Below are 26,730 nucleotides of genomic sequence, written 5' to 3'. Positions count from 1 at the left end.
AGACAGAATGTTAGTAAGAATTTCCAGGGCCCACAGGATTGCTGAACCACAATTTCTTTTTCAAATGTTTAGTATTTTTAAGAGAAAAGAAAGTAACACTGTCTAAGGAAACTCAGAAAAATGGATCATGAGTCTAAATGTGCCAATCAACCAATCAGGTTTGCCGATTCTCCGTTAGCTCCCCTCTCTGCATCCATGGAGCAGAATGTCCTAGTTTCGTTCTATTGCTGTGAGAAAACATCCTAACAAAAGCAACTGGAGGAAGAAATGATTTGTTTAGCTTGCACTTTAAGGTCACAGTCCATCACTGAGGGAAGCTGGGGCAAGAACTCAGACAGGAGCTGGAAGCAGAAACGATAGATGAATGTTAGTTGCTGGCTGGTTCACTCTCATGCCCATGCTCAGATAGCTTTCTTACACAACCCAGAACCACCTGTCCAGGGAATGGTGCCACCCATGGTAGGCTGGGCCCTGCTACATCAATTCAGACCATCAAAACAATACCTCACATATGTGTTCACAGACCAACCAGGTAGAGGCAGCTACTCAATAGAGGCTCTTTGCAGGTGATTCTGGGCTGTGTCCAGTTGGCAGTTAATGATAACTAGAAAATAATATAGTAATCTTGGTGTCAGAAATGGGAGAGAAGGTGGCAGCTGGGGAAAAATGTGTCCATGATCCATGAGTATGTGCTCTTTGTCCCCAGTGGTGGGCTTTGGGCAGAAAACTGATGATGAACTAGAGACAAGAAGGCAAGTCAGCAAGAAGAGGGCATGAAGGGAAGCCCAGCCTGGAAGGAAAGCTCCCAAGGAATCACGTAAGAGACTTGATGGCAACCTAATACTACATGGTCATCACTTTCCTTGTTCACATACTGAACATGCTGGGAAGTTCATCCTTACTCCCAAATGGGTCTCCAAGAAAGCATGTGAAGTAGCAATATTTTTCACTCCTTACTCACTCCTTATTCTCCGTCATGTGGGGTTCATTTACAATTGACTGGCTTATTAGAAATGTCTTATGGCATAAACAAAGCACTAGTTTCAAAACAGAAAATGGCTGGCATAAATAACAACCAGCTGGAAATAGGCCACATCAAGCACACGTTTCAGAAAGTTTAGTCTTTACACGTAAGAAAATAGCTGTTTTTGGTAATGCTGGAGTAGAGCAAATTGTGCCTAACCTAGAGATAGAAAGCAACATAGATTCTAATTGATTGACATTTCGTGGGTCCAGAATTTAGAATGATCATGGAATCTCCTGCTTATTCCACATGGTTGGGTCAGGTGGCAGTGAGACTCATTAGAGGACCACAAGCTGGGAGCCCCAGTGAGGATGCTAGCCTTTCCAGCGAGTCAATCTTATAGTGACTTACATGGTGACTTTCTTCCTCTAGATCAATCAAAATAGACAACCTTGCCCTGCCCACTCCTGGCAATCAAGTTCCATGCTGGGTAGATACTGAACTGAGGGCAAGGGCAAGTACATGCATGCATTTTATCTCTCGATGGAGGACAATCCAAAGCATAAAGAGATTGTGTACTTAATGATGATCTAGTATTTAGTCCTTGATGCTACTGGGACTTTTGCCTTCAGTAGGATGAGCCAGTGATCTCACCCATTGAAAAGAAGCCTATCATCAAAGGGGAACATGGGTGTATGGTATTGCTCCTTCAACCATAGTTTAACCTGGTCACTTGAATCCAGGCTAGCAGCTCATTGGGTGCCATTGGTTGCTTAGATGAAATAGCAGGGTTCCTTCTCTGGTCCCTAAAATGTACTAACATGCTGCTCTCCTTCACAGCACTGGGCAAACATCCCTAAATGGTGAGAGTCCATCTAAACAGGCAAAGATATTGATTTTCTTCTCTACCTCTTCTTGAAAGCTCTCTGTTTACCAAGTGCTGAGCAAACAACAGGCAAATGGTGGACTGCGCTGAAATAGATCAAGTGAGGAAAAGGAAAGGCAGCTCTGGCTTTCTGAACACAAGCTGGTTAAACATCAGGTACACACACACACACACACACACACACACACACGCTTTAGATTGCAAAGCACTCGCCTTTCTCCACACATCATTATCTGCCAATTGGTAGCACAGCTGGCTCAAATGGTACTGGGTAGCACTGTAAAAAATGTTTCCAATCAATCCACAGAACTAAAGCTTGAGCTCTGTCTGGAGAGAACTCACCGAAAGCTGGGGTGAGCTGAGTGTCCCTGTCATGATAGGGCCACATCTCACAGGGTGGAATATGCAGCCTGGTGATTAAAGACAAAATTGATTATGCCTTTAGCAAAGGTAACAAGGTCTGTGTTAGTCCGTCTCAGTAGTGATTAAAATACATGGGTTTAGAGATTTCTAGGAGTCTTTGATATAGAAGGTATTTAAGAATTGGTTTAGCTTGGCATAGTTATACATACCTATAATCCTGGCATGCAAGAAATGTGGGCAACTTAATAAGACTATGTCTCAAGAAAATAAATATCAAAAAAAAAAAAAAAGCCGGGCATGGTGGCACACACCTTTAATCCCAGCACTTGGGAGGCAGAGGCAGGTGGATTTCTGAGTTCGAGTCCAGCCTGGTCTACAGAGTGAGTTCCAGGACAGCCAGGGCTACACAGAGAAACCCTGACTCGAAAAACCAAAATAAAAAAAAAAGAAAGAAAGAAAGAATTTATCAATATTATGTTGCTGCTGACACTCAAGGAACAGAGATGTTATTTTCTTGGTTCAAATTAAAAGCCAGAGGATTGCTCAGGTAGCCGAGGATTGCTCAGGTAGCCAAAAGGAAGCATACTGATGCTATGTAACTAGCATCTTACAAGCATGCCGCTGACAGGGTATGAAGAAGAGATCCAGAGCTCAAGCTGGCTCACCTCCAACACACAGCCCAGAAGATAGGTACAGCCTCAGAGAACAGGCAGGAAAATGCCCACAGAAGAGGCTTTTAGTAATTTTGTTCAATTTTCTGATTTAAGTGGGCTACTGCTACTAGCAGAATACACCCAAAAAGTATATAGCAGGGCATTGTGGGTTTTGGTGGTAGGTCTTTGTAACATCCTTACAGAAATTGCTTCAGGTAACAAGTTTGCCAATATATGGCTGCAGAACACATTTTCAGCAATTGTATTGGAGCACAGTACTTCACTGTCATCTGTAACTGAGAATAAGATACACTTTTTTTCCATTTAAAAAATATCAAAGATGCTTTTCCTATCTGATTGATAGAAGGAACATGTAGAAAAAGCATTTTGCCTAGCCTGTAGAGGTAAGAAGTCACTTAGATCATTAGTTTTCAACCTGTGAGTTGTGACTTCTTTCAAGGGTCATGTATCAGACAGTTACACTATGATTCTTAACAGTAGCAAAATTGCAGTTATGAAGTAGTGACAAAATAATTTTATGATTGGAGTCACCATGAAAAGAGGAACTGTATTAAAGGGTCTCAGCATTAGGAAGTTTGATAACCATGGGCTTAGATGATCAACACAGTTATTGAAAATAATTAGAGGAAGAGGAGGCAAAGGTCTCAATGCCCTTGCCTGGACAAGGCATGGACAGGCAAGCACAGAACAAGACCCAGTCATTCTCACCCTTCCCTCTGGACTTTGGCTCTTTGTTGTAAGAAGGAACTTGATACTTTTGTGTTGTTTTTGCTGGGTTGTTTGGTTGTTGGTTGGTTGGTTGGTTGGTTGGTTGGTTGGTTGGTTGGTTGGTTGGTTGGTTTTATTTCTTTTGGTTTTTTGTTTGTTTGTTTGTTTGTTTTTGTTTTTTTGGGTTTTGGTTTTTGTTTTGGTTTGGTTTGGTTTGGTTTGGTTTTCGAGTCAGAGTTTCTCTGTACGGCCCTGGCTGTTCTGAAACTCACTTTGTAGACCAGGCTGGCCTCAAACTCAGAAATCCACCTGCCTCTGTCTCCTGAGTGCTGGGATTAAAGGCATGAGTCATCATGCCCCGATATTTCTTTTGTTTTAAGGGGGATATTTTTTGTTTGTTCTGGAAAGATCATTTCTGGAGAATAACACTCTTAAGAAGACTCTCTTCAGCATATATTTCTCTTAAAATCCAACAAATACTGTTATATACCTCTTCCCAACTGGGATGTCCTGAGACCTGCATTATTCTTCCGTTTTTGTCATTGTGTGAACATCAGTGTTTGTATCCAGACTAAGATGACCATTTAAAAAGTCATTTTATGAAACCATAGTCATTTCTGTAGTCTACTCTTGAGAGTCACTGACCTGCACCTGACTGTGCTTAGTGATCTCCTACATTACACTTGGCACTTCTGAACTCAGAAACCAGGAGAGAGATGGCTCCTTTCCAGGAAAAGGGACACTGCTTGGGGACAAAGCCCATATCTACAAGGACCTTCATGAGAAACTGAGAGGACAAAGCCACCTCATTTAAAGAACAATTGCTCGGTGGTGTTTGCTGTGGCCCAAAGGGGAAAACAACTCAAAACACTAATGTGACAGGTCTATCTTAACCAGTGGCTAAGCTTTGAATAAACCATGCCTTCCCCAACTGCAGTCATTGCTCCAAGAAAGGGCTTGAGAGGGGTGTGATCTCGAGACATCATCTTGCTTTCAACGTAATTCTGCTAGGCTCATCAAAACAGACCTCTGTTTCTTCATTAAGAACAGTATACTCTTCTAGGAAGAGCCACTCAACAATTAGTATAATAGGACTCTTGGCTTCTTGGGAATACATGGCACTTATTAGACTGCATAAAACAACTGCAGAAAGGAGATAGAATTTCAGCACAAAATGAAATGTGATGCTCCTTTTTACATTGCTCGTGGGTTACACACACACTGGTGGCTTTTGATTGTCTATTTAACCATAGGATAAACTTCAGATGTAGAAGAGGGAACAGATGAACAGAAATTTGGCTCTTCAGAGAATAATGGTAGGCCTTGCCACATGTGGGCAAAGTGACAGTAGTGGTGGGTTTAGGGATTATCCTACAGCCCTGCCCCCTAAATATTCTTCCTCTCTCTGAAAATCATTGTTTTACACTTGATTTGGTTTTCCCTTGAGGAACTTACAGTCCAATGACAGTACAGCAAGCAGCAAGATACATAAATACACAAGAAAGTGTTTCAATCGACTTGTTTACAAGGGGCTGGGAATTTCTCAAAACTAGTTTTCAACATCATCAGGAAATGTAGCAAGCATCAAAAAGTCGGGGAGGTGTGAGGAGTGGCCCACTGGGTTAAACCCATTGAGCTATGAGTGAGTGTGTTCCAGGCAGGAACTAAGTATGGCCATGTGAGGCCTCAATAGGGCAACCCACCTGTGTAGACCAGTGGGGAAGGAACACAATATGGAGTGTATGGGCAAGCAGTCCTCTGATGTCATGAAACTCGGGCTAAAGTAGTGCTACATCCTTTGGCAAAGTGGTGGGGGATGATCTCTAAGAATAATTCAAAACTGAGATGTTTAAGATACGGAAAACAGCTTGTCTACCCAGCCCTGAAAAACCCTTTCTGTAGAAATAAATGGCCAAAACAGCAAACCTGCAGAACTAAGGAAACAGCATCGTTCCTCTGCCAGATCCGTCCTGAGCTTCAACCAGCAACACAATCTTCATGCAGCCCTAGCTTCTCATTCACACCTACCCTTGTGTCTTCCCAGCTATGGCTCTAGAATAACATAGAGACAGCACTTCCTTCTAGGGCTGGAAATGCAGTTTATTGGAGGAGAGCTGGTCCAGAAGCACACGTGTGGTTTGGGGTTCCACACCCACCACAATCAAAAGAAATTTTTTTAAAAATCTATGTACTCTTCAAATTCGTGATCCATAGAATACAAATGGTGAAATATTGGGTCAACTTGTTATACAGCAATAGTAGTTGGATACAATCATTGACCTTGAGTGATTTACTAATTGGCTTTTGTCATTTAATGATGGAGCCTGGTTTTGTATTTTACTCCTTCTCTCTGCTTAGATGCTTCTGGGATTCTGTCTCTATCCCTTCATGCATCTATTCCCTGAAATATTGATCTCATGCCCTCCATCTTTCCTGAAATGTGCTGAGCCTTCCAGTCTGTGTGCACAAACATGTTTCTTCCTGTCTATTTCAGTGCTCTGTGGGCTTGTTTTTCTAGAATACTGTTAGAAATATTCCTAAAATGGGGTGTGGGCCCCCACCGATAAGTTTGGAGGGCAGCGTTAAAGCCATTCTTTCTACTAATCAGCTCTTGGTTTTTGCCACCTCAGATCCAAGGACCAGCAATACAAAAGTCAAAGAGTCTTTAACTATAGTAGACTAAGGACTCGTTATTCTAAGTTATAGAGAATCCTGGCAATGGATATGACTTCAATAATAGTTTGGACCCCTGAGTCTTAAAACTTAAGGTTCAGCTTTAGTTTCCATAAAACCTAACCGTGCTTGGCTGGTCTGGAGTGTGGCACACAATTCCTATAAGCCTCAGGAATTGGTGATTCTTTAACTATAAATCCCTAAGTAATATGTCTACCTTAAGTGCCAGCACCCATTAACACATGTGACCCAAGCACCTCTTTCAGCTTCCCCTCCTAAAGCCTCTTTGTTGTGGGGGCATTCTTCAGTTCTTATTTGTTAGGAGAAAATGTTCAGAAAAGAGAGTTTGAATAGAACTTTATCTATCAAAGCTAAGCAAAGCAAACAGCCCAAAAGAGAGATGGGGTAGACTACCCTAAAGCAGAAAGCAACCCAATAAGTTCTGTGTTGTGAACTATAAAGTTCCTAATGAATATTTGTGAGATAAATAGCCTTTATTCCCTTCCAATGCTGGTGGGACAGCTCTGTCTTTTAGAGCATTTCTTCCCATGTTCCTCACCAAGGCGGGTGTCAAAACCACAGGTGAACAAATGATGTGAATTCTTTGGAGCATGCAGCCCATTCATTAGTGTACATAATGTGGGAGAATGCCCTAGAGCAGTGGTTCTCAACCTTCTTAATGCTGCAACTCCTTAATAGAGCTCCTCGTGTTGTAGTGACCTCAGCCCTAAAATTCTTTTCATTGATACTTCATAACTGTAATTTTGCTACTGTTGTGGCTCATGTCTTTCTGTGATCCCTGTGAAAGATTTGTTCAACCCCCAAAGGGGTCCCAACTTACAGGTGAGAACCACTGCCCTAGTGGCTTGGTTTCTGACCCAGCAAGAACCAGAGAACTGTGACTTGTGGGATGTTTGTTCACAAAATTCATCCTGGCCATGAGGAGCATAGCTACTGAGATACAGATTCGGTATCCTCAGTTACCCAGCAACATTTTCAGTAAGGAGATAAGAAACTCCTGAAGTGAACGCACACTCTACTTGCAGACAGAATGACCCAAGCATCGTGCAAAGGCTTTCTGGTTTTGATTGTCTCCATCCCCCCCTAAATGAGCACCCAAAAACTAGTCCCGCCTCCCAGAATAGCTGTAACTTTATATTGCATCTGCCTCTCTGATAGACATCTTACAGTCCCATCATTTTCTCTTTTAACAATCTCTTTCTAGAAAAAGTTTTAAGTAACCTTTATCTGCCCACATCTGCATTGCCAATCCTATCCTGTGACCACTGTGAGACTTGCCATCCTCTTCATGCTTCTGTGTCTCATCAATACATCTTTTTGTCTTTCTTTGAACTCCTATCCATTTTATGGACTTGGTCTTCAGTTTCATTAAAATCTTGATTTATGTCCTGGTCAATATGCCAAAGAATTTTTCTCTGGCTCTCTTTTCTTTTAATATACCTCTTCTCCGGGTCTTTAGTGAGGTGTCCTCTTCTCCGGGTCTTTAGTGAGGTGTCCTCTTCTCTTGGTTCCTGGTCTCTTCCTTCCCAGTCCCTTTCTGTGGTTGTCTTGGTTAGGATTTTACTACTGTGAACAGACACCATCACCAAGTCAACTCTTATAAGGACAATACTTAATTGGGTCTGGCTTACAAGCTCAGAAGTTCCGTTCATTATCATCAAGGCAAGGTAACATCTAGGCAGGCATGGGGCAGGCAGAGCTGAGAATTCTACATTTTCATCTGAAGGCTGCTAGTAGAAGACTGGTTTCCAGGAAGCCAGGAAGAGGGTATTAAAGCCCATGCCCATAGTGACCCACCTACTCCAACAAGGCCACACCTCCAAATAGTGCCACTCCGTGGGCCAATTATATACAAACCATCCAAGTGGTCTGCTTGATCTAGTTGGTTTAGTTTTTGAATGGAAAACTCATGAAAACCCAATGTTTACCAGTTCTGATGTGTTGCCATTGGTCTATCTGTTAATTAAATCAGTTTCTGAGATATATGCAAAATGCTCAGTTCTTCAACAAATTCAAAATGTTTAAGGAGTGCTCAAGATTGAGCTGCATCCTTCTGCTCTGGCTGCAGCCCTCTCAGATGTTCTTGCACACAGGTGATTAACTGATGGTGTACCATACACACTGCCTCCAGTTCTTCTCCCTGCATCTGCCTACACAAGTGACACAGTGATTTTTCTGATGTCTAGCTCTTGAAGCAAAATGGGCCAGCAGCAGCATCTCTCCCCTCTTCCAGTTATTGCCTATTCTACTGTGTTCCTCAATTGATGTGGAAGTAAAGTTTTGGCTCCGGGCAGGCAATAAGGAAAGTGGGAAGGAAAAGCAACAGCCATCTTGGAGAGTAACAGAAATACTGTGCTTCCCAGCTATGACTAGGGGGGACAAAGTGCAAGTTTGGGGATTTTTTTTTAAATTGGTTATTTTTTACTTACATTTCAAATATTATCCCCCTTCCCTGTTTCCCCTCCATAAACCCAGTATTCCATCCCCCATCCCCCTGTGCTTCTATGAAGGTGCTCCCCTATCCACCCACTGACTCCTGCCTGTAACATTCCCCTACACTGGAGTATCGATCCTTCACAGGACCGAGGGCTTCCCCTTCCATTTTTTTTTTAAACAAGGTCTCACTACATAATCCTGGCTGGTCTTGAACTCACAGACCTCAGCCTGTATCTGCCTCCCCCATGCTGGGATTAAAGACATGTGCCACCACACCAGCTGGAGTGAGAATTTTTGCTGAAAAGTCCTCTTCTTCTCAGAGCATGAAGGATATGTCCTCAAATGTATTCCACTGCACTGACCTAGCACTCAGTGGTCAGTGCCTTTGGCTCTTGGCTCTAGAAGCACTGTCTTCCCACCTCTCCATGGCCATTCAGGTTTTTTTTTTTTTTTAATTTGCCTTGAATATTTCTGTAAGAAAAGTCAAGGATACTGGACCAGGGTACACTATCCACATTCAGAATCAAAAATGGCCCTCAAAATATAGGCTGTTCCCACAGAGAAATTTGTATGTCTTGTTTATCCTGGTCTCCCATGCAAATGACTCCCCGTCATCTCTCAACACCCACCACACACCTCATAACACTCAATACCACAAGCACAACATGTTTATATCTTCACATTCCTGGTCAATCCCCTTTAGCTGCTGCTCAGTGGAAGTCAAGTGTGTGCCAGGAACCCACCCCCAGTACAAGATTCATCCAAGCCACAAGTACAATTTACTTTTCTCTGGTAAGTTTGTAGAAAGCACAATCTAGTTTCATCTTATAGGAAGAAAAAATGGAGTAGAGAATCTTAAAAAAAAACAACAACAACAATAAAAAAAAAAAAACCTAGACTCGTGGCCTGTGTACTACAGACTTTCTTGAGTGTTATAGTGTGACTGTCTACACAGTGAGCACCAGCAAATTGCACATTCACAACACATATGCACACACATACATACACACAGTTACACACATGCATACACATTCACACATGCAAAGTTGACATCATTTAAAGGTCTTTCACACACATTCCAAAAACATGACTGATATTGCTGATATCCCCTGCAAATTGATTAGCAGGGCTCACATCTACAGTCAGGATGCACATCTCTTTCTTTATGGCCTCCAAGGTATCCAGTACTTAGTAAGCTACCTAAACATGTTTGTGGGAATAAATGCAATGCAGCAGTTCCAGCAGCGTGGACTCATGAAAGACGATATCAAACCCACAGCGTCCTCCCAAGAGGCTTCACTTTCACCCCTGCTGGCCATGAAACAGGACTGGGATTTTTGTCACCATCCCTTAAAATGCAAATAAAGTATTGAGTGGCATGAGTTTGTTAAAACCCTTTTTGTGGAAGAAAGGGGTTAGTTTATATCATGTCAAACAGTTTAATAAAAGTCCTGTTAAATTTATGTAATTCTCTTCACAAAAATCTCTCTTCAGCTACGAGCTATCAAATCGCTGCCATGTCTGTATGGATCGCCTTTGTCTTCCCACATCAAAACATACTCTAGAATTAGAAGGAATTCAGCTCTGACCCCAATTTGCATGGCCTTGAAACCAACACTTGTCTCTCAAGCATCTGACCAACCCCACCCTCTGCTGAAGGCAGAAGCACATCCCTCCCACAGGCTCCATTTTAAGAGTCTGTTAGTGTGTTCATCCAAAAGCAATGGGTCATTCCTCAAGCGTTGGGGAGGGAGCTTCTTCCACCCAGAAAATGAGACTGTTCTTAGCATTAGTCCGAAGCCAAGGCATTTGTTGTAGCAAGAACTCGGGGCTTCTGTAACAAGGATTCGAGGCAAGTCCTCCCCACCCATCACAAAAGCCAAGTCACACAAGTCATCATTTTACAATGTATATAGGGGAAAATGTTTAACTATCTAAGAAGACCAGATTTATCCCTGGGATTTTAGAATATATGCCAAAGAACAAAAGTTAAAATTACCCACTTCGTTTTTGTTTTTCTTCTTTTCTTTAGTATTAGGAGTTGAATCTAGTTCCTTGCACGTTCTAAGCCAGTGTTCTGTCATAACTCTGAGCTATAATCCCAGCAGGTTTTTTGGTTGGTTGGTTGGTTGGTTGGTTGGTTGGTTGATTGGTTGGTTTTAAGTTACCCAGCATAACATAAAATTCACTCCATAGCCTAAGCAACCCCTGAACTTTCCATCTCCTTGCCTGTGCCTCCCAAACTGCTTGGATTGTAGGCCTTTGAAAATGAAGGAAAGAGAGGCCATGAGATGAACCTAGGAATGCAGGAAATCCAGTAGAGAATAAAAGAAACAAACAAACAAACAAAAAAAAAAAAAAAAAAAACACAGACCTACTCTTGGAGGCCCCAGAAGGAACACAGCCTGCTGACAGCTCAGTATTAGACCTCCAGCCTCCATAACTCCAAGGACATAAATTAATATTTTAAGCCACTAAGTTTGTGCCAGTTTGTTACTGCAGCCACAGGCAACTAAGACATCTCAGAATGAAAATCTGTTTTCTCTGGCCTTTCTCAAAGGGCAGACCTAAATGAATGACTCTAAGCCTACCAATTGCTACTGCCAAGCCAATTCATTATGCTCTTCGTTTATTATACACCACCGTGCTGGGGTTCATTAGCACCCTGCCACTGGGTGGCCCCTGTAGAAGACGAAGTGTGTTAAGAATCAATAGCTCTGACCTTTATTCCTTGTTGATGTACTGTGATCTTGAGCTGCTCAGCCTGACATGACTCCTCCAATGCTGGTGCTGGTGATGTATTGTCATGGGGGCCCAACAATCTCAGATATCCTCCAACTGCTGTTTCAACACACATTCTTCTGTGCCATTGGCAACTAATGACATACCAAAGAAGGAAGACTTTGCTGCTGAAAAGATGCTGGCCTTCGAAGAAGACCACAAGCATATGCCCTTGAGGAAGAAAGGGCAGAAGAAGGGTTTCGATCCTTCCCTTGGATACCTCAGTCCATCTCTTAGTCGAAAAAATTGATAACCAGTGTCTTCTTATTTAAGAAACGCAGGCTAAATTTTCCATAATTTATTTACATTCTGGAGCAGTCAGTTGTTTTTGTCCATTCTTAGGATAAAACAAAACCACAGCCTCTGTAACAGCATGTGAAAGTGGGTTTTTCCCACAGAAAACACACACCACATATGAGGTCTATGCTAAAGAGTCCAAAAACTCAATGAACATTCCTTCCAGTGCCCTTGCCTCCCCATTCTTAGTTCTTCCTCCTGTGGGGTGCCCAATGCAACGTTGATCCTTTGTTGTTGATGACACTTCTCCCTAGCCTGCAGAAACTGCCCAAGGCTCTTGAAATCACCTTTTCAATAAACTCCCATCCCCTCTACCGATCTCCAACATTACCATTGAGAAAGCTCTCTAATTAATAACTTCTGCACACGTGTGGCTAAGTGAGAACACCTGGATGTAGCCTCCTTCCCAGGGGACCTGTTTTCTAAATCATTTAAATAGAGTTGCAATCAATCTGGATAATGAATGTTTGAAAATTAAGGCTTAACCCTTCGAGGCTGCAGCCAACCCAGGTGCGTGTGCCTGGGGCAGGTGATTCAGGTCATCAGGAAGCAGCTTTCATACCCACCAAGGTGCACCAAGTGCTCCATTAGCCTAAACTCTGCCCCTCATTCCTTTTTGCTGATATAGATTCTCTGAATATGTTGCTTGCCATAATTATCTCAGGAACATTTATAGACTGCTCCCCAGTTCCCGACAAGGACTGTTTCTTCCACTTGCATCTCACCAGGAAGTTCAGGAGGTCAAGAATTATATCATCTCTGTGTTGTGCATGAGAGTCAGCAAATTCCTATATAAGGGCTCTAGAGCTAATACAGCAGGCCCTATTTATTTACAGAAGTTCAAATCTCTGCTCTTGATAAAACATGACTCAAAGACTTTGAGGAACCTGCCTCAAAATATGTACGAATATGAAGCTACTATGCCAGGGCTTGAGCCTGGGTTTTTCTGATTCTATATCTAGTGCTCAGTCACTGGATCTTTAGCGCTTGGGAGAACCGTGACTTTCATTCACCTGGACCTAGGGTGTCATCCTTCTCTTCTTGGGGCTTGGCAACTCAGACACATCCCACTTAGCATCTCCCATCTCCTGGTTCACCAACAGAACTGGAGGATACAGCATCATGGGGCTCTGTGATGCAGTGTTAGAAGCTGTGCTCCTCTACTAAGCTAGAGCCATCCACTCTCCATGGACTGTATTGGGCAACTTCTCAAGTACCCTGTGGCACTCACTTCATCTTACCCTGCCCTTAATACTGGTGCCTTTCTGAAGACAAGGCATACTGGGCATACTGTCAGGTGTGAGGCTGGTACTGGTCACAGACAGGACGAAGGGTGAGAAAGTCTTCATCCTCTTTCTTCATCCTTATCCTCAGACTTTTCCTCCCAATTATCTTTCTAGGATCCTTCTCTTGTAACACCAGGGTCCTTCTGCCCACTGTGATGGGAACCAGAGTGGTCTATGCAGCTCATGTAGGTCTTTGGAGTGGTCGTGAGTGAGTGTGTGTGTGTGTGTGTGTGTGTGTGTGTTTACTATTACGTTATAATGGTTTTACCTTTCTTAGCCTCTTTTCTGCACTCAGCTCTCAAGAAAGTTTTGGCCAAGGACAACATTTAGGGGCTCCTAGTTTCCATGTCCTGCTCCCCCAGACACCCCAGTCTAGCCAGCCCTTGGTTAACATTTAGCAGAGTATCTACCATTTTCTAATAGTTTTCACTTCCACAAACCAGGCTCCTAACAGTCACTCATAACCCTGGTAATGGGAACAAGAGGGCGTTCAAGTTCCACATGTTCCCGCAGACAGCAGAGCTGGAATGTTATCCTTTAATGGCCTTCTCATTGGTTCTCTCTGCACTTTGCTCCACTGGAAACCTCTTTCGTTTCCTCCCTAATTGCATTGATTTATGTCATGGCATACCTTGTGCACAGCGCTTCCGATGATGGATAGCAGTTTGTTAATATCTTGTCACTGAGATGCAGCGGCTAGAACTGTGGTCAGAGGCCCAAAGCCATAGTTTGTTCCCTCAATCGATTGCCTTCATTCTTGCAAGTCGGGCAGACCTCTCTAAATGAGGCTAAGCAATGCTGTGCATTCAGCCATAATTGTGGCTTAACTTCGTGTTCTTTCAAAAGTTGCGATTTGCACATAATTGGGCTTTCCAAAAGTCACACCTGCCTGCCCAAGGAAGAAATTAACAGTCTCAGCCACCTGCTCCCTCCCTCCCTGGATCTGAGCTCTCTAGGCAGCTCCTTCCCTTCCCAACCCTCTTCACTCTCTAAACCTCTTTGGATTTTGACACCAGACCAGATAAACTAGAGCACCTTGCAGCTACACTGCCAGGTATTGCACTTGTGTGGCTGTGGCCATCCTCATCCACAGTCAAGGGAGTTTAAGGAACAGAAATGGATGGAAACAAAGGTCACAGCTCAGGGCATTGGCAGGGCTGTTTTGGGAACCATGTGGCTGGGCTGGTTTGGGGTATCTGCTCTGGGCTTTAGTCACTCTTCTCTAGGTAACCTCTCAACAGTCTCTCCTTAATTTCTCTTTCATGAACACACTGAAAGAAAAAGTATCAGCTTAGGACACCCACACCCACACCCACACCCAAGAGCAAGTTCTCAGCATAAAGGAGATGTATTTGCCCCAGAGGGACAGAGGGCAAGGAATAAGAGACAAACACAAGAGACAGAGGATGAGGGAGTGAGGGAAGGGAACAAGGGAAAGGAGGCAGGGCTATTTGTCCCAGAGGACAAAGGACTGCCTCTGGATAGAAAGGAGACAAACAGGGCACATCTTATAAAGGAATAAGGGGAAACCCTGTGTTAGGATGAGGTGTTTAATGCTAATTGGGTGTGCTAGGTAGGTGAGTCAGAGAGGGCTTTAGATTGCTGAACTTTAATGCTTTGATAGCTAGACCTTAGTAGTCAGCCTTAGGAGAGGGACTGGCCAAATAAGGCAATAAACCTTGGGGGGACTAGTGTTAGGAACTTAATCTAGTGGTTTTTAGCAGGGCTTAGGGAACTGGGGAGAGGGGCAAAGCTTGCCAGATCCGTGCCTGCCAGGCTCTAGCTGGCCAGAGTCCCTTCTTAGACAAGAGTTGTCTGATTAGGCTAAACCTTAATGATTCATTTTTACCTGAAACCTTCATGGACAAAATCTCCAGATATAATCTCATTCTGAGGAACTGGTCACAGGTTCAATATTTGGGCTTAGAAATGTACAAAAGTTGGTTTATAACATGTGGGAGCCGTGGGTAGTTAGATGTCAATATGATATCCCAAAGAAGCAAAACTATAGTCTCCTGTCTAGAGATGAATGGTCCCCAGCCTCATTTAGTTCAGGGTCTTCTAGCTTCTTAAGCTGAAAAGTAAAATCTCCCCTTTGCTACCTGGCAGGGTGAGAGAGCTGCCATCGTCCTTTTGGTGTAGTTTTTAACTTACCAGTAAGAAACAAGTCTCCACCCAAAATAACGGCTAGGAAGCTGATGGCACAAAACAAGAGTGTGTTCACAAATAAGATTTATGTATTCTTTGGAGACTTTTGCACTGTTCTCAACCCCTGCCCTAGGTCTGCATCACCTCCATCCCCACCTGGGTGGTGAACATAGCAGTCTGTTTATTTGGAAGAATGGAGTATGTTTGCCTCCCAGTCTGACAAAGGTCCTTCAAGGTCATTCAAAGATGCTTCCTCCTTGGTTGGGTTTGATATTAGCTCTCAACCTTTATTTTGTCAAATATGATCACAAGAGAACAAGCAAGAGCTGGGATACACCGGCCTCAACCTCAGCTGCCCTCATGAATCACCCCTCTCCTGTCCCAGCACTCTGGGGTCTGGTTCAAGCCTCTAGATCTTACCAAATCCCAAGACTATGCAACCAGAGCTGGGGGAGCTCTGTTTTACTATGGAAGGCAATGCAAACATCAGAAAGACAAAGGAACTTGGCTTCTCTGAGTTTCTGCCCAGGATGGGAAAGAATCATGGGACCCAGGATTTCTCAAAAGGCCAAGTTCCTCTCTGTCTGTTCTCTCAGACTACTGGATCAAGATTCACACATTTCTGAAATTCTCACATTCTTATATGTTCTTAGTGGGAGTGCCATTTGGTGCAAACATTCCGGAGGGCATTTAGCAATAACCGCCTTACTAAAATTTAAAAACCACCTAATTATTGGCCAAGTGTTGAAATATGTCAACAATGTGTCAGCATGCCTAGACGCACACTGTGTGTTTGTGGATAATCATCACATTGTTATGCAAACCTGTATCACACAAGAACCAGCTTATTGGTGTTTGGAAAAGCTCAGGACACAGTGGGCCAGACAGACAAAGCACAAGGAAAGGTAAAAATATGGCCACAGTGAAGCCATTTTAATTTTTGTTTCCCCAGGCATGGGAGATTAGGACTTCATTATATCTTCCAGGACACAATTCAGTCCATAACAATTGTAAACAACATAATTCTTCATGATACATAAAATGACAGTGTGACACAGTCATGCCACAGTCAACAAATCAAAGTCCAAGTTAGTACAACTCATTATTAATGGGTGTTTTAAGGAGCTATAGGAGCACAGGGTCCCTTAGCTACTGGATGATGTCTGGCAGAAGAGATAGAATGGTGAGTTTTTGTTATTGTTGCTATCTATTTTTAAGGTTCTCTCTCTCTCTCTCTCTCTCTCTCTCTCTCTCTCTCTCTCTCTCTCTCTCTGTGTGTGTGTGTGTGTGTGTGTGTGTGTGTGTGTCCCCACATACCTGTGGGTACTCTCAGAGGTCAGACGGAGATGCTGGATTCCCTGGAGCTGGAGTTAGGGGTGGCTGTGAACTGCCCACTTGGGTGCTAGGAACTGAATTTGAGTCCTCTGGAAGGACAGCAGATGCTCTTACTCACTTAGCCATCTCTCCAGACCAGAGGTAGAGTTTTAAAAAGCATAGCCCACAAGTATGCAAGTAATTTTATTCAGATTATGATTGACAGAAGCAAATGGTCAGACTTGGAGCCCAAATGTCTGCTGGTGATTACTATTCAGCTGTGGATCCTACAAGAGCAAGTGATGACCCAGGATATTGTGGTCCCTGTGGTCTGAGCCGAGATGTGCATCTGCTCCTGACTCCTTGACCTATGCTGGTGGCTCAGAACCAAAGTGTCACCATCTTATGTTCTAAGTTTACCGCACGATTGACAAACCTCAGTACTTAAAAGAACCTGGACCCATCCATCTATTTCAGTTTCTTTCCTTGCATTCTCTTCAAGCCAAAGCCTTTCTCACCCAGTGGGAGGCAGGTGTGTCCTTCCCTCCCCTTTCTCCTGGCTCCTCCCAACCCAGCACATTCCATGATAATTAACAGCTGTTTAATTATCAGCCCAGCAGGGAAAGTAGTCCAGTCCTTAGCCAGTTATTTCCCCACTTAAGCTGACCCAGATTCTGGAAGGCTGACTGTGCTAAATGACTTAGAGAACAGCAGTGTCGCTTAATAGAAAGTTAGAATCAATCGGTCATCCTCAGTGACCCGGCCATCCTGTCACGCTGGGGCAATGGCTTCTGAAGCTCTGAGTGATCAGTGGGTGGGAAAGTATTGGCTCAGGACCCCCAAGACCAAGTCCTCAGACCAAGTTCTCAGTGGGCATTCTCAGCACAGAGGAGATGTGTTTGCCCGAGAGGGACAAAGAGCTGGTATCAGGAACAAAGAAGATAGAGGAAGAGGGAGAGGGGGAAGGGAACAAAGGAGAGGGGAGAAGAGGGGCAAGGGAGAGGGGGAAGAGGGGTTTGTCCTAGAGGACAAAGGACTGCCTCTGGGTAGAAAGGACACAGTAGTGGCACATAGGTAAAGGGGAGGCCTAGGTCCTGCCTGTGCATGTTCTCTGGTTGGTGGTTCAGACTCTGAGAGCCCCAAAGGTTCTGGGTTAGTCGACACTGTTGGTCTTCTTGTGTCTTCAAGTGGGTCCTGAACAACTAGAGTGGTGGTGGGCGGGGTACTGGGGTGAGGCTCTCCCAAAAGTTGTTGCCTGTACATGGGATATGTTCTAACTGAGCTGCAGTGTCTGCCCTCAGTGGGAAAGGAGGCATCTATCCTTGCAGAGACTTGAAGTGCCAGGGCTGGGGAGATAACCAGTGGGCCCACCCTCTTAGAGAAGGGGAGGGAGGAGGGGAAAGGATTGTGGGAAGAAGTGACCGGGACGGGGATGTAAAGTGAACAAGTAAAAAATAAAATTAAATTAAAAATTTTAAAAAAAAACTTAAACTAAAGGTAAAGGAAGGAAAACCCACGTTAAGATGAGGTGTTTAATTTTGATTGGGCGTGTTAATTAGGTGAGTCAAAGAAGGCTTTTGATTGCTGGACTTCAATACTTTGATAGCTGGACCTTGGTAGTATGCCTCAGCGGGAGGGATTGGCCAAATAAGGGAATAGAGCTTGGGGCCTAGCTTTAGGAATGTGGTCTAATGGTTTTAGCAAGGCAGAGGGGATGGGGGAAAAAAGGACAGGGCCTGCCTGAGCCATGCAGGTTAGAGTCCGTTCAATATTCCATAGTTTGGTTGGAAAGATAGAAGATAAAGAACAGACCTTGTTCCCTATAAAGTAGTAAGTAACCATGTTGGGTTACTGTCTGTTCTGTCCTTGGACTGTACCTACAAGAAGTGCCCTAAGCACACAAGAAACATCTGTTGACTGAGAAATTCTCAGTTGAGAACCAGAAGGAGTAGGGAGTAGGTGGAGTTATTTGGGTCCCATATGTGCACCCATGACTAAGGAAGGTGTAACAATTGAATCAGAACTGTGGGGTATCCATCAGTTCCCTTTAGTGTTAAGAAGACTTATGCACTCCTGCTTTCCCATGTTTTTGCTTAGACATTTGTACAAATGGTCGATGGTACACTTTGGGGAGGCATTCTAACCCTATGAATCTAAGTGAACTGTGCTTTGTGTTTTAGGAGGGGGAAAGCTATGGTTAAGTCATGCAGATGTCACTGGGATTCCACCCAAATGGTGATGACAGGTTCTGCATGAAATAGATTAAAATTCAAAGCATAGAAAAGGGACGGCAAGTTGGGTGATCTTTTAGCTATAGCGAGACAAATCCTTTAGACACTAGGAAAACATTACTCTGAAATTAGAGGACTTATCACACATATAATTATAGTACTGAAATCTTCTCCAGAGCTCTTTAAAAATGGCTTGCATTTAATCTCTCTTGTCATGTTTATTTCAGTTACAATATAAAACAAGCTAAACATCCAATAAAAGGGAAATAGTTGGTCCCTGTCTCTATGAAGGTGTAGAAATTCAAATACCATGGCTCTGTGGTAGCATATTAAAATGTTTTATAGTAAGACACTCCAGGAAGAAAGAATGCATGGTTTTACCAATAATATGATTACTAATTATGTAAAAAAGATTAAGTATAATTATGAATTAGAATTGAACAAAAACACAGAAAATAAAAGCAATAGATGTGCATGAAGTCAACACACTTCTGGAGTTATGTATAACACGTATTTGGGAGGACATTCTGCGGAAGCACGCCTATGATATGAAGGTATGGACACAGAAGGCCAGCTTCAGGCTTGGGATTCCTGATTGCAAAGACAGATGATGTCCAGGGACTACGGTACCCTAAAGCATCACCGGTTTCCATTAAAACCTCGTTTATGGAATTACAATTAATTTTATGGAAACGGGTTTAGCAGTCTTTTCATTAGTGTGTTCCCGGCCTAATTGTGTTTGGAGTGATGGGTGAGGTCATCCCTGCACAGCCCTTCACATCAGCTCTGCTGTGGGTCCTTTGTTCCTCGACTGCTAGAAGAAACATAGAGCTGAGAACTTTCAAACTTCCCCCATGGAGGTTGGTAGTTGTACTTGCTCTCCAGAGATCCTGGGAAGGAAAGTTACTATTTCACAGAAGTTATTCGAGGCAATGAGTCCAACAGGATTTGAGTCCATAAAAGGCAATAAAGGTGTCCCTGTGGTGAGCCCTGGGAATAAAGGCCTCCCTGTGAGACCAAATTGGGGAAACAAGTTGGTGAATTCAGACTTCTTCCTTCATAAGCTGAAGGGGTGCTCGACTTAAATTCTTTGCACAGTAAAAGGTCTAGAAAAGAGGCACAGAGCGGCTGTCTCTCCAGACTTAGAACCACACATCTGCTGGGACCTTTTAAATGTTCTTTGTACTAATGAATTCTAACACACATGCCCACACATACACACACAGGGTGTATATAGGGTGGTATAAGAATGTAATGTCCTGAAAACCGTTGACTTTAAGGAATATAACTGGCCAAAGACCCTAGCTGTGGCATCCTGAAAACTACATACCTGTAGCAGTGAGACTATACTTCCTATAGTTGCTCCAGGCCAGTATTGGGGTGCTGAGGCAGGCCTACCTCCCTGGAGGTCACAGGGCTTCAGAAATGCCCAGTAATGAATATAAATATATATATACATATACATAAATAATCATATATGCATATGTGTATAGTCACATACATAGTTGAGTTGTAATTTATCATTTTTGGTGGACATGAGCTATGTCAATATTTTGCCATTATAAAAAAATACTAATCCACCCCACTTTTCCAATTACTTTGCTACTAGCTATACCAGAGCGTATGCCTCCTTTTGGGAAAACATCCAAGAATCCAGAGTAGTGCCGCACCAAGTCTTCTTTGCTACATGTATAGAGTTTCTGGAAGAGTTTGAATTCTCTGTCAAATGAACCCAGCCTTTACAAGTAGGTGTAGAGAATAACGAAGTGAGAACTAACCTCCTCTATGGAAGGGGAAGAACTGGAGGAAAATCTGGAGTCTTTTCATTCATCCCTTCTCACCTCACTCTGGGCGTGACCCTCCTGGCCTACTCTCACCCACACCAGTGATGGGTTTTGACTATGTCTAAGAGTGGTTCTGGATCCCTTCCACAGAGTGGGTCCATGAAGCTGCTAGGGGCTCACAGTCAATGGGAGGGTGGAGGGTCAGCTTTGGACGCCCTACAGTGCCTGCCTGTAGGAGATCTAACCAGCAGCCTTTCAAGAGAGAGTCCAATAAGTAGGCTCTGAGGTCAATGGGCTCCAAGTACTCCCTGCCTTTCCTTGTCTCCCTGAGAATCATCTGCTAAAAGAGAAGCCACTAAAGAGTTATTCTGAGGAAACCCTTACTGTCTGGAGTAGAAGTGCTCAGAATTTCACTCCTACCCACTTGGAAACTTGGTGGACAGGAAGAAAGTGTCTTCACACATTCTAGGGAGACTGGAGATGTAAAAAAAAGTCTGTTGGGCCACAAAATATAATAGAAATAATAATAAATATCCATCCAGCACACACCCTTCTGTGCTGGTCCTTCATCCTTGAGTTTATAGGTAGTCAGACTGGCCACAGCAATTGGATGACAACGTACTGAATGCCTAAGTGGAAAGAAATTCTCTGATTAGAACAAAGTCTGGTCATGGCCTGGAGCCTGCTTGAACTAACAGCTCCCAAATTTCATTGCTATCCAAGAGCCTGGTTACCCAAAACTGAACTATGGAAACAAGGAAAACAGAGTCGTTCTTCAGCCTCTCTCCCAGGGCCTCTCCATTTGCCCTCTGAAGCCTGGCGGTGGAGCTTGCCTGCTCCTTGGTAGGTGACTTTGAGTCTGCTGGGATTTTATGACTCTCAATTGTGACAATGCAGGATGCACTACAAATGCAAAGGCTGAAATCTTTCAGCAATACGAGCTATTTGAGCTATTCGGACTACACCCTGGACCACCCCTCAGTCTTCATCAGCATCCTTCTCCTAAAAGAGATGTTCAGCTGTCTTCTTCTCTTTCATTTAATGACTCCAGACACTTCATCTTCCTCAAGAATACTTTCTCCATCCAATTCCTATTTTAAGGAAATTTGTTTTGAGTTAGTGTTAGCCACTAATAGAGGCAGGCACCTACAGAGGCAAATTCTTGTATTAATACACCTTCAAGTGTCTTTTCCCCTATTTTCAGCTAAAACTTTATGTCACAAGCTCAGCGTGCTGTGAGGCATCCTGTCTGTGAATTTGATCTTTTAAACCTGTGTTTTAGAACTGTCCACTAAGCGTGTGTGTCTACTTTTTCCTTCATAAATTATGAATTTAAACTGAGCATACTCAAGAAGGACTCCTTAATGACTGTGCTCAAGAATGGGTCCACGATGTATGAAAATGTATAGGACACCTATTTATTTACGTGTAAATAAAACCCCAGTTTCCTTCAGTCCTGAGGGAGAGGAGTGCTGCTTTGAAAACAACTCCTATGCTAGCCTTGCCTATGCCAGGTAATAAATCTCTCTCCACTCTTTCCGTGTTAGCTCTGACTATTTTGACTTTGCACTCACAGACTTGTGAACTGACCCCACTCAACAATATGATCATCACCAATGTGTGGTTGCTCTCAATAACCACAAGTAAATGCTCTTAGACAATAGATGAGGTCCTACATAGGATACTCTTCTATTCGCTAAAGAAAACACACATGTGCTTGAGCGCATAAAGATTACTTACAAATAAAATTTCAATTAGTGGCAATGAATTCCAGAAGAAGGGTATTAAGGTTTGCACTCGGGTAATCTGTTGGTATTGTTCCAGATAAAGATGGCGCTGCAACAAGAAGGATTTGACCGTAAAAAGAGAGGGTACAGGGACATCAATGAGATTGACATCAACATGAATGATCCTCTCTTTACAAAGCAATGGTACCTGGTAAGTTTTTCTATTATTTATAATGGCCCACACTTAAAAAGATGAACTTCTAGGGGGCTGGAGAGATGGCTCAGCAGTTAAGAGCATTGACTTTTCTTCCAGAGGTACAATTCCCAGCAACCACATGGTGGCTCACAACCATCTGTGATGGGGTCCAATGCCCTCTTCTGGTGTGCATGAAGACAGCTACAGTGTACTCATAAAATAAACTAATCTTTAAAAAAAAAAAAAAAAGATGAACTTCTATTTCTTTGTTATTTGGTAGGATAATAACCAGAATCCAGGTCAATGAATGCCTGTATGCCCTTCCATGTGCTTCCAATGTCTATCTGCTACCTCCTATTCATCTTGCCCCCAAGTATCTACCAACAGCTGATCACATGGTCTTGCATTCTAAACAGGTGCACCTACATGAGAATAAGACATGCAAACTATCAGAAGGTCAGATCAAATATTTAGAAGTAATCCAGAGGTGTTTACAGGCATAGAAAGGTGAGAGGGACCTACTGAGGTCACAGCCTTAAGAGTAAGAATTCAGTGTTTTCCTGAGCAAGAGAGATGAGAGACTGTCAAAGATGACATTTCAGCATTGCCTAAAATAATGACAGCAAATCAGGATTCAGAGCACTGAAACCTAGGCTGCCTCATGGCGAGTGCTTCTGACCCATCTACAATCCATTGGGACCTATGTGGGTTTAAAAGATTAATAGGGACAAGAGAGATGGCTCAGTGACTAAGAGCACGTTCTGTTCTTCCAGATGACCCATGTTCAGTTCCCAGTACCTATTATCAAGCAGCCCACAACAGTCTGCAACTCCGGCTCCCATGCAGCCCACACCTCTGGCCCCTTAGGCACCTGCTCTCACTTTCATAAACCCACACATATACACATCATTAAAAATAATAAAAGCAAATCTCCTCAAGAAGGAAATCAATGACTCCAAGCCAACCCAAGTTGCCAAGCACATTATAAATGACTGATTTTTAACTGTGAGTGATGGCTTACTTTATTAGGATTAAAAGATGGTAAGCAAGGTAGAAAATTAAAGAACATGGACTGCTACACCATAGGGATAAAACCCAGTTTCCCCTGAGTCTTCAGTATTTGACTGTGCCTTGTGCTTTTGGACATAAAATTCTGAAAGCCTGGGTGATTGAATGAGCTTATGTATGTTAATCAGGATAGAGTAGGTTTGGTACAATAAGAAATAACCCCAAATCACAGTAGCTTCTTAAAATCAAAGCCTGTTTTTTTCTGGTGCTACTTTTTTTTTTTTAATTGCTTCCATGGCACCTCAGCAAGGAAAAGGAACAAACTATATATGGCTCTTGAAACTTCTGCCTAGGTGTGACAAATAACACATGCCCTCACATTGAACTAGCCAAAACCATTAGAGTCACATGACCATTCTAAGTAAGAAGGAAATGGAGAAGGAATATAATCTTTAATGTGGGCATGAAAGGAAAAGAGTAACCTTTGTGAAAGTTAAATCGTAAAGACACTAATGACATTCCAATAATGTCTTACTAATACCAGAACAGCCTCTGGTCAACATGGCCCTCTGCCAACACACACTCCAACCTCACTATTTCTTCACATGCCATCCTTGAGAAAATTCGTACAGAACACATATACATGGAAAGAAGCTAGTGAATGCATTGGTGTGGACCATTCCTTAATCTTCCTTTTAAAAAATATGGAGGGGTTAGAATGACAGCTCTGTCACTAAAATGCTTGCCATGTAAGCATGAATATCAGAGTTCAATCCCCAGAAACCACGTGAAAAGCACTTGTAATGGTGCTTATAAAATGGCAGCATGCCATACCTAAGGAGCCAGAGGTGTGGGCTGCATGGGAGCCGGAGTTGCAGACTGTTGTAGGCTGCTTGATAATAGGTACTGGGAACTGAACATGGGTCATCTGGAAGAACAGTACATGCTCTTAGGACTGAGATGTGAGAGACGGAGGACCCTTTGGCCTCACTGGCTAGTCATTCCCAACCCGCCTGGCAAGCTCTCAACCATCTAAAAACCCAAAATGGTCACTAAGGAACAATCCCCAAAGTTGACCATTAGCCTCCACCTCCATGCACATACACACAATGGTGTGTGCACACACTCGCATTCACACGAACACACATGCACACACAAAAACTCTGAGGAGAACTTTATTTTTTCTATACGATAATATACACTGAGGAATGGCCACCTACCTTGAATTTAGTTCAACACGTATTTTAGAGCAATTTTGGTATAATGGTACTACAATTCCACCAAAAACAATGTTATTCAGTAATAAGCCAAGATATTATATGTTAAATTCAAAACATGAGCTAAACAGAGGTTTGACAGAAAACATTTCATTTTCTATTTGGAGGGTTTTGCTGTGATAATTTCTCCAAGACCATTATATAAGATGATTTGAATTTTCTGTGTGGTGCCAGGATTTAAATATAGGGTTTCATGTGTGCTAGACAAACATTTTTACCACAGAACTATATGCCTATCCCTGTAAAGAGAATTTGAAGGTAGCAATTTAGTTATGAGATGAGGGGATTAGAGCAGTATTTGATCTTTACATAAAACAGAAAAATTGGTTGTTCATGTGAAACAAATAGGAAGGGAGCCCTTTGGGGTGAAGTAGGCCACCCAAAAGCATGTTTCATGAAGGGTGTAGCCTTTGTTGGCAACCAGCTATGAGACTGTCACAACCCCAAACCAATCAGATTCTCTGCTTTGAATTCCTCTGTCAGTTCAACACCGGGCAAGCCGATGGAACTCCTGGGCTAGACTTGAACGTGGCTGAAGCCTGGGAGCTGGGATACACAGGAAAAGGAGTGACCATTGGAATTATGGATGACGGTGAGTATCTCACAGGCCTTACGTCATTTGCAAGGCAGTGCCTTTCGTGCCTCCAAACACAAAGAGTTGGGTTTCCTAGAAGCCTGTCAGGCAATTAGCAATTCTGATACTGGACCTGATGGCCACACCACCGTTTGATCAAATCCTTCCCTTCATCCTGATCAGTATCCTGACAGTTGGCGATGCTCTCAACAAGTATTGCTTGAACTGATAAATAAGAAACTAAAGAAACCAGTCTTTACCTTGCTTCCTTGCTGACCCTGGTTCTTACAACTTACCTGAAACGTCTTCCAACCCCATGTATATTTGCCTTCTGTTTCTCTAGATGCATGATTTAAAATTCAGTTCTTCACAACAGCTCCATTTCACATTTTAGTGTTTAGGTTTTCAACTATTGGGAACCCAGCCTTGCTTACATGCTAGGCAACCGCTATACTATCCATCCATAGTCTCAACTTCCTGATTTTAAGTAGCCACATGGGCTGTTTGGATTGCTGAAGTCAACATTCATTTCAATAGTCACAGAAAGCTCTATCTGAGAGTGTGGCTTTGGGTCTGCGACAAGATTGGGGTTTAAAATAATTAGTTTAGATGCTACTTTCAGAATGAGCCCCTGTCAGGGCAGACTTTGATAATGGTTATATCGTTGACACTCCCGTGTGTTTTAACAGAGTTTTGTGAATTAGTGATTTGATAACTGCACATGGCTTGTTTCTGTGGAAATCCTGTGGCAGCACCATGATTCGGCCATTTTGTGAGGATGGCCTTCTGTCCTTGGTCAGCTCCCTAGCTCTCCCTCTAAAAGTCCCACTGGGCATCATCAGCTTAATTACCTACAAAGCCTACACAGAAGAGAGGCAACGGAGCCTCTCTCTTCTGAACATCCTCAAAGAACACTGTTGACTAAAAGCAAGTCTTTGAAGCAGAGTTGATAGAGAAAACAAGGCAAAGCAGGATGCTCTGAACTGTTCTGTCTCTGTGGGAGCTCATTAAACAATGCATGGCGCTGCCTCCATAAGCATCTGATGTGTGAGATGTTTTGAAGTGGATGTTAAAAGCCTTCTCTCGTCCTGAGAACTTTCCCTAGAAGAAAGAACTATGTGGGCAGACGTCAGAGCTTATGAATATAGTTTTTCCTTCTGAACACTTTGGCTTAGACTACTTTTCAGAGCAGCTGAGGCCAGCCCATCCAGAAAAAGACACATCAAATTTTGAAGAAACCACCTAGGATATTCTGTGAAAGCTAATGGGACAGCTCATTGGAAGTCCTGCACTGTAAATAGAGAAGCCCACCTTAAATGTGGCACAGCAGTGACTACCTCTCTGATCAACCAACACCAGCCTGACCAAGCCCCAACAGTACT

The 26,730-nt window shown here is 43.1% G+C and overlaps 1 protein-coding gene across 1 annotated transcript in view; it reads left to right on the top strand.

Moving 5' to 3' along the window:
- The window catches only part of Pcsk2 (proprotein convertase subtilisin/kexin type 2), a 263,586-nt gene that overhangs the window by 112,926 nt on the left and 123,930 nt on the right, over positions 1–26,730 (top strand). The window contains exons 3-4 of the mRNA XM_021150157.3: positions 22,391–22,504; positions 25,258–25,366. Coding sequence (XP_021005816.1) covers positions 22,391–22,504; positions 25,258–25,366 — 223 coding nt within the window. The remainder of the gene's footprint in view (positions 1–22,390; positions 22,505–25,257; positions 25,367–26,730) is intronic.

This window comes from Mus caroli, unplaced genomic scaffold, assembly GCF_978045245.1.
Source record: "Mus caroli unplaced genomic scaffold, Mus_caroli_1 scaffold_2, whole genome shotgun sequence".
Lineage (NCBI taxonomy): Eukaryota > Metazoa > Chordata > Mammalia > Rodentia > Muridae > Mus > Mus caroli.
The sequence above is the reverse complement of the archived record's forward strand: the minus strand, read 5'-3'. Positions and strand labels throughout refer to the sequence as shown.